Source organism: Muscardinus avellanarius, assembly GCF_963383645.1.
Source record: "Muscardinus avellanarius genome assembly, chromosome: 15".
In the NCBI taxonomy this organism is placed as follows: domain Eukaryota; kingdom Metazoa; phylum Chordata; class Mammalia; order Rodentia; family Gliridae; genus Muscardinus; species Muscardinus avellanarius.
In genome coordinates, this window is record NC_137801.1 from 22,210,782 (window position 1) to 22,225,008 (window position 14,227).

Below are 14,227 nucleotides of genomic sequence, written 5' to 3' on the forward strand. Positions count from 1 at the left end.
AAAATCAAGCTGGGTTGCTTAATTTCCTTTATTTTTTTCCTATCTTTTACTATTTCATAGCAGTAGTAATTACTGATTTGTTTAAAACTTATATTGATTTGTTTAAAAATTATATTTACAAATTTTATTATCCTAACTACTTTTTTTTTTTTTTTGCAGTACTGGGGATTGAACCCAGGGACATTCTATTTTTGAACTACATCCCCAATCCAATTTTTATTCTTTATTTTGAAACAGAGTCTTACTGAATTGCAAAGGGACTCACTAAGTAGCTGAGGCTGGCTGCGAACCTGTTATTTTCCTCATTCAGCCTCCCAAGTACTGGGATTACAAGCATGTGCTACCATGCCTGAATCCTAACTACTTTTTAAAACTATAACAATTATAGAAAGGTTGAGAATACTTTCTTTTTATGATGTCAGAGGTATTATAGTCATTAAAAAAGAATTGATAATAAATTGTACTAATGAACCAGCATGTGAATATGCATTAGAAGATTACTAAGACTGAAAATTTCTGCAGTAGAATATTTATTGCTCAATAAAGTAATGCTAATTTATAAGAATTGAGCTTAAGTTATTCCTGTTTTATGCATTGAAATAAGTATACACAAATACAGGTTAAAAGTTCATTTAAAACATATTATAACATCTGAAGATGGGACATTATACCCCTTTGCTAATTAGTCTAAGAATCATCACCAAAAACAGATACCTTTATGTAAGGTATCTATTTTCTTTTTCCCAGCAGCTAATAACTGCCCAGCAACTGAATGTGCTTTCTAATGAAGTAGCAAGCATATTTTACATGGAGGTGGTCGTGGAGAGCTCGATGACTCTTCCTTCTCTTTACCATAACCCATCCTTTCTTCCCTAATCAGTGTTTCTTCTCAATCTGTGCTGTCCAATGTCGTCCCTGTTAGCCACATGGCTCAAAGGAGTCTGAAATGAGATATGCTGTGAGTAGAAAAGACATATCGGATTCTAAAGTGTTAGTGTTAAAAGAATGTCATACCACACTAATAACTTTGATATTGATTACATGTCAAAATGACATTTTTGTATGTTGGCTAATTAAAATACATCATTAGGGTTAAATATTTTTATTATTAATTTAATCATTAAGATTAATTATCAGTTTCAAATAAGGAGTAAGCAGTCTCCACCCTATCTTTCTCAATGATTATGATTAAAAACCCTAGAATTCTTAATGAATGCATATAGTAACTGCCTGAGGACTCTGAAAATAAACAGGCTTTTGATACATGTAAGAATTTGCCTGAATCTCAAATGCCTTATGCTAAGTGGTAGAAGCCAGTCTCAAAGTTACATATTAGATGACTCCATTTTTTTTGGTATTATGGAATGGCAAAATTGAAGGGACAAAAAAACAGATTAGATATATTAGAGATTGCCAGGGATGAGGGATGGTGGGAATCTTTAAACACAAAAAGATAGAATGAGGATATTTTGGAGGGTAATAGAATTGTTCAGTATCCTAATTTTGGTGATATTGTATCTACATATATCTATTTGTGAGATACAGATTATATGATTATACACAAAAGGATGAAATTTACTGTATACGAATAGTTTATAAAACAGCTAAAATTTAATTTCTCTTTCTCTCTCTCTCCGTGTGTGTGTGTGTGTGTGTGTGTGTGTGTGTGTGTGTGTGTGTGTTTTACTGGGGTTTGAACACAGGGGTATTCTACCTCCAAGCTGTACCACTAGCCTTATTTTTATTTTTTATTTAAAAACTGGGTCTCACTAAATTGCAGAGGGCCTTGCTAAGTCATTGAAACTGGCTTTGAACAGCAAAATCTACTTGGCTTAATTTCATCTTTTTATTTTTAATTTTATGGTTACTAGTAAATTTAAAATTAAGTGTGTACTTTGCACTGTTATTTTTGTTGCATAGGACTGCTTTAGATATTAGAAATGCACAGAAGGATTTGGGATGATCTAAAGTCTTGAGAGAGCTGGACATGGTGGCGAATGCCTGTCATCCTCATACTTGGGAGACTGAGACAGGAGGATCACAGGTTCTCAGCCAGCCTCAGCTACTTAAAAATAAAATAGGACTTGGGTATAGCTTGAAGGTAGAATGCCCCTGGGTTCAATCCTTACTACTGAAAAAAAATGAGTAAGTAAGTAAATAAATAAAGTCTTGAGAGAATGCTACAATAAAATGAAGTCTTATAAATAAATAAAAGAGACAAACTGCTGGGCTGGTGGCAGTTTGTAATCCCAGCATTTGGGAGGCTGAGAGAGGAGGGTCATGGTTTATAAACAACCTCAGCTACTTAGTGAGACCCTTTGCAACTCAATGAGACCCTGTTTCAAAATAAATTAGAAAATAGGGTTAGGGGTATAGCTTGGAGGTAGAATGTCTCTGGGTTCTACCTACAAAACCACACACACAAAAAAAAAAAAAAAAAAAAAGAGGGGGAGAGAGAGAGACAAACTGAAATGACTTAAGTTTAGCTATTTCCTCACTTTCATCCTGTCTTCATTTTCTGAGAGTCTTATCCATGTAAATTATGCCAGATCTTACATATGATAATCCCTTAAAGTCTCTTTTCTTAATATTGGAAAACATTCTACCTCTTTGTGTGTGTGTGTGTGTGTGTGTGTGTGTGTGTGTGTGTGTGTTACTAGGGACTGAACCCAGGAGCATTCTGCCTTCAAGCTGTATTCCCAATCCCGTTTTATTTTGAAACAGCATCTTCCTAAATTGTGGAAGATCTTGTGGTGAACCTACAATCCTCCCATCTCAGCCTCCCAAGTGTGGGGATTATAGGCATGTGCCACTGCACCTGGCTGAAATTCTAGCTCTTAAGACAAAAAGTGTGTTGTGTGATGAAGCCATTAACCCATTAACATGTTCGTCATTGATCATTCACTGTATCCTTGAATATGTAAACAAAATAGCACTCCACAAGGTCCTCAGTGAACTTGTGAAGATATCCTTGTGGTTAATGTTTAAGTTTATAGTATTATTGAGTAGATATTATTGTTTAAGTGATTGCAATCAGGAGATAATGGTTCATTGTATTGTGGCTGCCATAAAGGGAGATATCCAGGAGCCTGGCTGTTTATGATTTGAAGTTAGGAGCACCAACCTCAAATTGGAGCTGTATCTAGACTATTATGATAGGCTGCAAGTAGATAAATCTAGCAAGATTGAAATATAATAGGGAAAATATAAAATCCTGAAATAGCTTCTGAAATCCAGCTGTTCCAATTAAGAATGAAGGATAGATCAGTGGTAGCATATACAAAAAGTCTTGGGCTTTGATTCGGTAGGATGTGTGATCTGAATCCCCACTGACAACAAATTGTTTCAGTTTGCTGTGGTATTTATCAGTAGAAGTTTAGTATCTAAAATGAAAGTGTGCCTGTTATTATTTCTCTGCTCTGTAGAGCACACCTGGAATCTTACATTTAGTTCTGGATATTATCCTTTAAGAGGGCAATGGACAAATTCGTACATATTCAGAGAGGGGAAGGAGGATGATAAAAGAATTGAGACCAAGTCAGATGAGCAATAGTAAAAGAAACTGGGATATTTAGCCTGGTCGAGGAATGACTCATCGTGAGGTTGCAAGAGAGGTCACAGAATTACCTTCAAATAATTGAAGGACTTTGATATCAAAGAGAAATTACATTGGTTTCATAAAGTTCTCAGAACTAGTGAATGGCAGAGAGAATTTTGTAAAACTCTATTGCTTGACCTACCTTTCTTTCCTATCTTCCCACCACCCCTCCGATTTTAAAACAGGGTCTCTTATTAAGTTGCTGAGACTGGCCTGGGACCTGCACTCTTCCTATCTCAGCCTCCAGGCACTGGGATTATAGGTATGTGCCACATCCAGCTCCAACTTACCTTTCTGAGAATTTTCTTTAGCCTGGCCTTTTTACAAGATTCTGCTCTTGTGAAAGACCCTCACTTTCCATATTTGGAGCTTCAGTAAGTAATACTTGAATGTGGCAACTGATAAGAATAATTTGAATACCTTCTTTGAAACTGTGTTTTCCGAATAGTTATTTAAATTTTGAAACAACCAGTAGCATGATACTATTTCACTGGTGAAAAATAAGGAAAGGAGACCGTGGACAGGTGGCAGGGTGCACTCAGGAGCCCTGGCAAGGGGCCTTCCCAGGATGGAGCTGGTGCCTTCTTGAAGAGTGTCAGCTGCCGATGCATAGGCTTGTAAACTACCGTGTGCCTGGGATTCTGAGATTTCACCTACGCATCATATGGAGACGTGCATTTTGAAAGACAGGAACTTCAACGCCATTTTTTTTTTATTATAGTTTGGCAATTTTTAGAGATTAATGAAAAATAAGACAAAATTACGATTTTGTTGTTAGGTGGTCATAACACTTCTAGACATTCTAGTTGGGTTTTTTCCTTTGGTCTCATATCACTTCAGACCCTATTTTTATGTCTTTGTTCTCCTGCCTACCCTTCTTTTTTATGAAAAGTCAAAGTAAGCAGTATCCAAGTAATCTGTGTTCAGGGCTCACACCATCTTCTCCAGGGTGAAATAAAGGAAATGCGATGTTATTGCTCTTCTCTGTGATTTGTGTTGTTCTTTTCTCTACGATCTCTGCCTCGAGGTCAGGTGCTGTGTTTTCTACTTCCTATATAACTCCCCAGGTGTTCACTGTGCACATCTGTGCATGGTGGGTTTTTAATAAGTGTCCTTGGCTGATTTACTGACTGTTCTCCATAGCCAGAAAACAATGCCACAGTTTATTTCAGACTACTGAGTACTGAGGCAAAGTGTTTCAGGAGTTCTTTGAGATTGAAGGCAAAAGTCAGAGAGTTCTGGAAGGTAAGAGGGTAGGATTCCGAAAGACATTTAAATTCCTTTCTTGTTTTGAAAATCATTCGTACAGTAAGTAGGATATAAGAGGGACTTTCGATAGTAGAGGAGAAACCCCAGTGGAGCAATGGAGGACATTTAGGAAAGACTGGGGCCGGGGGAAGGAGAATCAATGAAGGAGCCACTTCCACTGACCCTATGTCTGTATGTGAAATTACCAGCGCCAATCTCAATATCGTGCATGGGAAAGGGGAAGGACTGGGGAGGGCGACGGGTGGGGGTAGAAGCTGACTGAGTGCCGTGTGCGTCCCTATCACTCCGAACCACATATAATGTGAGACTACAGTGCACCAGTAAGAGTATATTTAAAAAAAAAGGATAAGAAAAACATTTGTGGTTTATTATTTTCTTTAACCCTCCCTCTTCCCAGCACCGCGGATTGAACCTAGGGCCTCACACATGCCAGGTGAATGCTATAATACCACTGAACTGTATGCCCAGCCCTTTACTATAGATATCAAATGCCATTTCCCATGCCTTCTTTCTCAAAAGATTCTCTCAGTATGATAATCTGGTATACAACAACCCTTGAAAACAACTTTGTTGTATATTCAGATGTTATTGGCTACCTTATTTTTTAAAAAGAAATCAGTGTTTAAAATTACATATTTAATACTCTGTAGTACTCTCTTTTAAAAGGACACATTTTAGAAAATTCTTGAAAAATAAAGATCTTGGTATATATCTTATAAAAATGTCTTTGTTTTCAAAAAGGGTCCATTGCTGAATTCTTTTAAATGCAGAACTTTTCAAATTGCATTTTAGAGATTTCATTTGTAAAAAATAAGTGTACCCACAAGCACTAAGTTAAACAAACACTTTGCAATTTATTTGTGTTTAAGATTGGATTTCTTTAAAGTGGGACAAATTTTTGCATCAGATTAAAAAATAACAGCTTTATTGAATATAATTCACATACCATGCAGTTCTCTCTTTAAAGTATACAATTCAGTGGTTTTTAGTGCAGTCACAAAATTGTACAACCATCAACACTAATTCCAGAACATTTCCATTACCGCAGAAAGAAAACTTACTAGTTGGCATTTACCCCCTTCCTGCTTATCATTAATCTACTTTCAGTCTCTATGGATTTGCATATTCTGGACATTTTATATAGATGGAACTATACAATAATAACAATACAATAACTGGCTCTTGACTTTTTTTTTTTACTTGATGTTTTCAAATGTTCATCTACTTTGGAGCATGTATCAGTACCTTTTCTTTTTTTTTTTTTTGCGGGTCTGGGGATAGAACCCAGGGGCATTCTACCTCTGAACTCCCCCACCCCAAACCCTATTTTTTATTCTTTATTTTGAAACAGGTTCTCACTAAGTTACGGGGGGCCTCACTAAGTAGCTGAGGCTGGCCGCAAACCTGTTATCCTCCTGTCTCAGCCTCCCATATGTGTAACTTTTTGAGAAAATGTCAGACTGTTTTTAAAAGTGGCTTCTTCATGTTATGTCCCCACTAGCAGTGTATAAGGGTACCAGTTCCTCCACATCTTCACTAATACTTGTTACTGTCTGTTTTTTTATTATGGCCATCCTAATGGGTGCAAGGTGGTATCTCATTGTGATTTTGATTGTACTTCCCTGATGGCTAACGATGTTGAACATTTTTTCAAGTGCTTAGTGGCCATTTATATATCTTCTTTTCAGAAACATCTATTACCACTCTTTTGTCCACTTTAAGGTTTCTGTCTTTTTTATTTTTGAGTCAGAAATATTCTTTATATATTCTGTAAACAAGTTTTTTTTTTTTTTTTTTTTTTTGGTTTGGTACTAGGGATTGAACCCAGGGGTACTATACTTAAAAGCTACACATACAAACTGACTGACATTCTCTCTCTCTATCTTTCCCTCCCTTTCTGTGTCCTTTCCTCTCTCTCCCTCTCCCTTCTTCTTCTTGCTCTTTTTCTCCTTCCCTCTTCCCCTTCCTCCTTTCTTTCTTCCTTATTTTTTTGTGTGGTACTGGTGATTGAACCCAGGAGCATTCCACCTCCAGGCTACATCCTCAGCCCATTTTATTTTTTATTTGAAAATGGGGCCTCACCAAGCTACTGGGATCCTCATAAAGTTGCTGAGGCTGGCTTTGAATCTGTGATCCTCTTGTCTCAGCCTCCCAAGTACTGGGATTACAGGTATACACCACCCCGCCTGCTTTGCATATAAGTTCTTTATTAGATACATAATTTGTCAAATTGTCTCTCATTTTGTGGGCTGTCTTTTTTTTTTTACTAGATAGTATTCTTTGAAGGACTAAAGCTTTTAATTTTGATGAAGTCCAGATCATCTTTGTTGTTGCTTCATTTTGTTTCTTTGTCTAAGAAGCTAGTAGGTTTCCCAAGAGATAGAACAAAGAGAATATGTAGATGTAGGTCCATGAGAAGATATTTATTATGGGAATTGATTTATACTGTTATGGAGGCTGAGAGGTCATATGATAGGTCCTCTAAGCTACAGGTGTAGGATGCTGGCTTGTAGGATGCTTGACCCTGTCCAAGGTAGAAAGCCTCAGAACTAGGAGAGCCAATGGTATAATTCCCAGTCTGAGACCAAAGACCTCAGGACCCAGGAGGCTCCTGGTGTAAGTCATGGTGGGTCTTCCTGACTCAGTCGACTAAGACTTTCATGCCAATCTCCTCTGAAAATACCTTCACAGATACCAAAAAGAATGCTTAACCAGCTTTCTAGGCATTTATTAATAAAGTTGACAATTAAAATTAACTACAAAAAATGATTGCCTGATTTAACTTAAAGAGTTTTATAGTTTTTGTTGTTACGTGTGGATCTTTGTTCCATTTTCAGTTAATTTTTGTATATGACATGACTAGTAGGGGGTCAGCAGTATTCTTTTGTATGTAGCTCTCCAGCTGTCTCAACACCATTTATTGAACAGATGCTTCAAGTTTTATTCATACTGTAGCATGTATCAGAATTTCCTTTCTGTTAGGGGTAAATGATATTCCATTATACATATGTAATATTTTTATTCATTTATCTGTTGATGGACCCTTGGGTTGCTTCCACCCTTCTGCTATTGCAAACCAAACTGTGGTGTCCAAATATCTCTTTGATATTTTGAGGTTCTGCTTTTAATTTTGAATGGTATATACCCAGAAGTAGAATTACTAGATCATGTGATGTCTCAGTGAGTATTCCTAATGCTGTAATCCAAAGAACTAACTATACAACTTAAAGGAAGGGATGATTTATTTGCTCACAGTTTTCTTGGAGACTTTTGGGTTCAGTCCATGTGAGGCCGGGGACTATGAATCTCAGGGCATGGTGGTGGGAAGCAGAGGGAGGGAGGGTGTGAGAGAGAGAGAGAGAGAGCTCACTTTCTTGCATAAGGTCTCACTCTAACACCATGGAGGCCAGAGGCAGAGAGCAACAAGGGGAGGAGGGAACCATATAGAGCCTCAAGGGCACACCTCCAGGGACCCCCCTTAGCAACCAAGCCCCACTTCCAACATTGCTACCCTGTTTCTGTGAAGGCTTGGGCACTTTCTGAACCCAAACCATTACATATAATAATTCTATTTTCACTTTTTTTTTTTTTTTGCAGTACTGGGGATGAAACCTAGGGGCATTCTATCTCTAAGCTACACCCTCAGCCCTTTTCAATTTTTTGTTTTAAAAGAAGGTCTCACTAGGTTTCTGAGAATCTCACTAAGTTCTAAGGCTGGTCTTGAACCTGCGCTTCTCTTGACTCAGTCTCCCAAGTACTGGAAGTATAAGCGTGTGCCACCATGCTTGGCTTTATTTTTAATTTTTTTTTTTGAGGAGCCACCATTCTATGGTGGGTAGCATTTATACCATTTTTTATTTCCACCGACATTGAAAAGGGGGCTCTAGTCTGTTTACATGACCATCCATATTTGTTCTCTCTTTCCATTAGTCATTCTAATGAGTATAAAGTGGTGAAAAGACTCTTTTTGTTCAGTTGACTTGCCTTGGCACACTTGTCAAAAATCAATTGACTGTATAAGTGAAGGTTTATTTATGGAGCATGAATTCTCTTCCATTTATTTTTATTTTTATGTTTTGCTACTGGGAATTGAACCCAGGGGCTTTCTACTGCCAGGCTACAGCTCCATGCTTTTTCATTTTAAAACTGTGTCTCTAAGTTGCTGAGTATCCATTGATCTTTATGTCTGTCCTTAAGCCAGCACCACACTGTGTCCATTGCTGTGACTTTGCAACAACTTTTGAAATTGAAAAGTTTGAATCCTTGAATTGTTCTTCTCTTTTTTAGTTTTTCAAGATTATTTTGGCTAGTTGGAGCCTTTGTATTTCCATTTAAATTTTAGGATTGTCTTGTTAATTTCTGCAAAAAACCCAGCTAGGCTTTTGATGTAGATTGCAAAGAAGCTGATTAACTTGAGTAACATTGCCACTTAGCAATATTAAGCCTTTTGGTGCATGAACATGGTTTCTTCCCATTTATTTGACCTTCTTTAGTTTCTTTCAACAGTGTTTTCTAGTTTCCGATGTGTAAATCTTAACATTTCTATTGTTAAATTTATTCCTGAGTACTTTATTCTTTTTGAAGCTATTGTAAATGGAAATGTTTTCTTAATTTCATTTTTTGACTGTTCATTGCTAGCATACAGAAATGCAATTTGATTTCTCTATATTTATGCTGTGTCTGACAATCTTGCTAAAACAGTTTATTCTTACAGTATTTTTTTTTTTGTGTGAATTTGTTAGGATTTTCTATGTGCAAGATCATATCATCTGTGGATAGAGGCAGTTTTACTTTTTCTTCCCAGCCTAGAAACTTTTATCTCTTTCTCTTGTTTTGGCTAGAGTCTCCAGTATAATGTTGAATAGAATCAGCAAGAGTGTATGTCCCTGAATCAGATTTTTAATGTGTACTGGTTTGGAAATAGTCATTACTGACAGTGCTCCTTTGAGAACTTGAGAACATCCAGCTTTTTGGCCTTCGGTGGCAAGTAACTAAAGAAGTAAAATTTCTTCTATTAAAATTTAACATACTAGCCAGGCATAGTGGTGCATGCTTGTAATCCCATCATTTGGGAGCCTGAGACCAGAGGATTGTGGTGCGTGGACCGCCTTAGCTACTTAGTGAGGCACTCTGTAACTTAGTGAGATCCTGTCTCAAAATAAAGAATAAAAAATAGGGCAGGGGGTGTAGCTGGGATGTCGAATGCCCCTGGGTTCCATCCCCAGACCCGCGAGTGCGCACACACACATACACACACATTAGCATATTATTCATTTTTGAACATCAAGGCACAATAGCTTTTTCTAAAACTTTGATGCCTCTGCTCTACTAAATGTAATTTCTTTTTCTAAAAGTAACTAAAGTAAACCAACTGAAAGACCAACTTAAAGACATTTCCAAATAATCATATGGATAAAAAGTTACGTGGGTTTCCTTAAGGAATCATGCTTGCTGAGTGTATTTGAATAGAATTGAGTAATCTGAATAATGTGTGTGTGTGTGTGTGTGTGTGTGTGTGTGTGTGTGTGTGTGTGTGTGGGGTCCTGGGGTTCCTGGAAGCCCTTCTACCTCCGGGCTACACTCCCAGACCTATTTTATACTTTTTTATTTTTGGAAACAGGGTCTCTTAAGCCAGCGAGGCTGGCTTCAAACCTGCGCGATCCTCCTGTTTCCGCCTCCCAAGCGCGGGGATTACAAGCGTGCGCCACCACGCCCGGCTGAATATTAGAGTATCTCTTAGCCATGGCGTAGATGAATGTCTTATGGCTAGCACTTTTGGAGTTGAGATGACGACAGTGAAGGGTGAAGGAGAGGTGGTGGCTGGACTAATTTTGACAACTTAGTTCTGTGCCCACCTTCTGCAGATTACACACCCTTGCTCAAACTTATTCTCTACAGAAAGCTCTGGGAGTAGCTCTGTTGTGCTTCATTCTTTATTGTAGATTTTTTCTCAGTATTCAATTTAAAGAGTAGAATTTCTTTTATAATTTGAGCATTTCTTGATTATATTCTATATGTACCATGCTTTGCCTTTTCAGAGACACAAAAATAGTATATATAAAAACACGTCTATTTTCTGAATGCTTATAATGTATTTAGGAGGACCAAGTATATGTGCTTACCTTGAACTGTATTTGTGATTCTGTATTGACACAGTGTGTATCACAGTGCCTTACATGTAGCTTGTGCTTAGTATAATTTTTAATAATTAATAGGGCAATAAAACAATATAAAAGCATTTATAATTAAATGCTCTAGTGAGTGGTATGATCAAACAGCATTATTGGATTTCAAAAGCAGCAGTGAGCAGTATTTTTTAGACTTATTAGGGGAGTCTCTGCAAGCGAAGGCAGTATAGTATGGGTGGGCTCATAAAGCATGACGAGAACTAAGCCGGGGAGAAAACGTTCTCACCAGGTATTGTACGTGGAGGGCAGTAAGAAGTGTAGAATAGAAGATTGGTATAGGCTTGTAGATTGAGAGACGGGTAGATAAATAGGGATGGGTGTTGTATTTGGAGGCCTTAAATACCAGTTTGAAAAGTTTTGTCTTTACTCCATATGACATTAGAGAATCACTGAAGTTTTCTGAGGAACTTTTGGGGCAAAATAGTACTTTAAGAAGACTTAATAGTGACCATGTACATTATGGGCTGGAAAGCAGCTGGTACTGGGATACCACTTAATAGAGTAAGATTGGAGGATCACAGGTTCAAGGCAGCAACTTAGGAAAGACGATCAGCAATTTAGCAAGGCTCTGTTTCTAAAATAAAAATAAAATAGGGTTGGGGTGTGGCTTAGAGGTAGAAACACCTGGGTTCAATCCCCAGTTGGCTTCCTCCCAAGAAGAGAAAGTATGATTGAATTCTTTTAGTCTATCGGCCCTTTTATCATAGCAGGATTCGTTGATCTTTAGTGCCTAGAACAGAGTTCAACTCTTTATTCAGTGTATGTATGAATGTATGCACTAATTGTTTGGTCCTGAATAGAGTTGATATCAGTAGGAAAACTCCTTATGAGAGATATTTTGGAGAACTATTGAGACAACTTGCTTTCTAAAAGTTTAAATGGTGTGTATATGGTTGAAGATGACATTAAGGTTCCAGCCTGGGTTATTAAGGAGTAACAGTGCTATCCCTGGAAATAGGGAGGTGAGCTAGAGGAAGAGGGGTGTGAAAGCAAGGATGGCCATTATTGTGTTTTTATGCTTGCAGCGTCTACTATTGAAATCCCTAGTACATAGACATGAAAAGGCTCAAATTAGAACTGAAGTGAATGTTAAGTTTGGATATCATTATGTAGATTTTGTCATATGAATGGTAAAAATGCTTGTACTTAAAAACCTGTAGCGTGCATGTGTATAGAGGTTCATACATGTATACAAATATTTCACATACTCCAACCACATATGTGTGTAAGATTGCTAATAGAATAATCTTATTAGTATTAGCAGAATGATGAGGACTGAATTTGGGGTGAATGGTGGGGGGAAGGAAGTAGAGAAGGAGACAGAAAGGAAACAGGGAGGAGAGCACACAACAGAAATTTGCTCATGAGACTTTGAAATTTGCTGTACGTGTAAGAATGCTACTTCTATGAACTCCAGCAGCACCGGTTACCACCCGAGTGCTTACTGTATGCTGGACACTGTTAGGCAGCCTGTCTCCTTTTCTTCTCACAATAAATCTGTGATTTGTCAGTACTACTGTACTGATGATTTATACTGATGTATTGTACCCTTTTGCTCATGAAGAAACTGAAGTCTGAAGAGGTTGACATTTTTCCAGGATCTCTGAGCTAATATATAATGATGGAACCCTGTGGATATAAATAAAACTTTTAAAATTCCAAGTCAAGTATTCTTTCCATTATACTAAAGGTACGTAAGTTTAATTTTTGTATGTTTAATTTTGGCAAGACAAGAACTATGTTTACACAGAATCAGTCTTCATTAGGAGGTAGTGATTGGACAGTAGTGTTTCCTATGAAAATAATCAGCATGTTCTTTGGATGGAGCTGCTCTACTTTTCTACTTGGGTGTTTATATTCATGGCATATAACTTTTTGATTGCTTGCTATGGATGATGATTTAAAATAGGATAATCAGTTCTTTTATTTGAAGGGTCAGTCATTCAGAAAATACTTTTCAATTAAAAAAAAAGAAATGTAAATCTATTTAGCAACCTCTTCTGATACATTCTTCAGAACATTCTTACATTGGCAAGGAAATAAGATGGGCCTGTCATTCTCTTTTTTCCCCCCAGGGGACATCATTTTCAATGCCCAGTACCCAGAGCTGCCCCCTGATTTTATCTTTGGAGAGGATGCTGAGTTCCTGCCAGACCCCTCAGCTCTACACGTGAGTACCGCCTGGTCATTCATCTAAGTGATCTATCCTTGGTGAAAAGAAAACAAATTTGGCTTTTGACAGTTAAATTTGACAGATAAATTTGTGAAATAAGTGGAAATTTTCCATCTCTCTTTTCTTTGTCCTGTGAAATAAGTGTAACTCTTGAAATGTTTTTCCATTACAGTTTTAGTTCCAGACTATTCTGAATTAATGAAAGTCTCTAGTGTATTGGTTGAAGTATTTTTTACTTCAATTTAAAGAGACACATTGAAAACATTTTCTTTGTTTCAATGTGATATTTCATGCCTGCAGCCAGTTTTCTAATGTTTACTAGCACTTCATCACAGGGCTGGATAGGAGAGTGTTTTTTGGCTTTTTAAGAGACTTTTTTTGGCATAGTAGTGAAAGTGGCAAATTTGGACTTGTATCCACATTATCTCTGTATCATTATCAGAAGAGTAAAAACCAGATTAAGTGTTCTTTACTAAGCAAACCCAAAACCTTTGTAGTTGAAATAAAATGTTTCTGGAATTAAAGCAGGACTCCTTACCATTAGGGAAGGGTGGCGGGCTTGTCAGAGCACATGCGGTTTATATGAGTTGTGTTCTGCGTTGCTGATGGAGAAAACCATGTGCCATTTTGCTTAAAAGCTTCTGACCAGGCAAAATGTTTCTTTCCCTTTTCAAATTTGAGTTTTCTGTGATGTCTACACTGTAAGAAGTCTAATTGTTGTTTATACAACTGTGTTCTTAGTATTGCTTTCTGGAAATTTTTGTCTCATTAAAGTTGCATAATTAAAAGTTTTGATGACTTACTTTTAATCTCCCCCCCTTAAAGGGGAAGTACTAACCTCAACCCAAAGAATTGCAACAGTAAGATGGGTTTGTTGTAAAATTTCTTCTAATAATTATATATAACTGCTATTTTGATTTTTTAAAAATGTCTTAAAGTTAAACATGACCTCTCTAGGTGGTATGGCTTATATATTTACCCTATATTAAAATTGAGATG

At 37.2% G+C, this 14,227-nt stretch overlaps 1 protein-coding gene across 1 annotated transcript in view; it reads left to right on the forward strand.

Annotated features, from left to right (window-relative positions):
* BABAM2 (BRISC and BRCA1 A complex member 2) overlaps window positions 1-14,227 on the forward strand; it is a gene marked incomplete at both ends in the record, with an annotated part of 453,631 nt that overhangs the window by 76,510 nt on the left and 362,894 nt on the right. Inside the window, one exon of the mRNA XM_080711179.1 lies at window positions 13,131-13,225. Within this exon, the coding sequence (XP_080567305.1) occupies window positions 13,131-13,225 (95 nt within the window). The remainder of the gene's footprint in view (window positions 1-13,130; window positions 13,226-14,227) is intronic.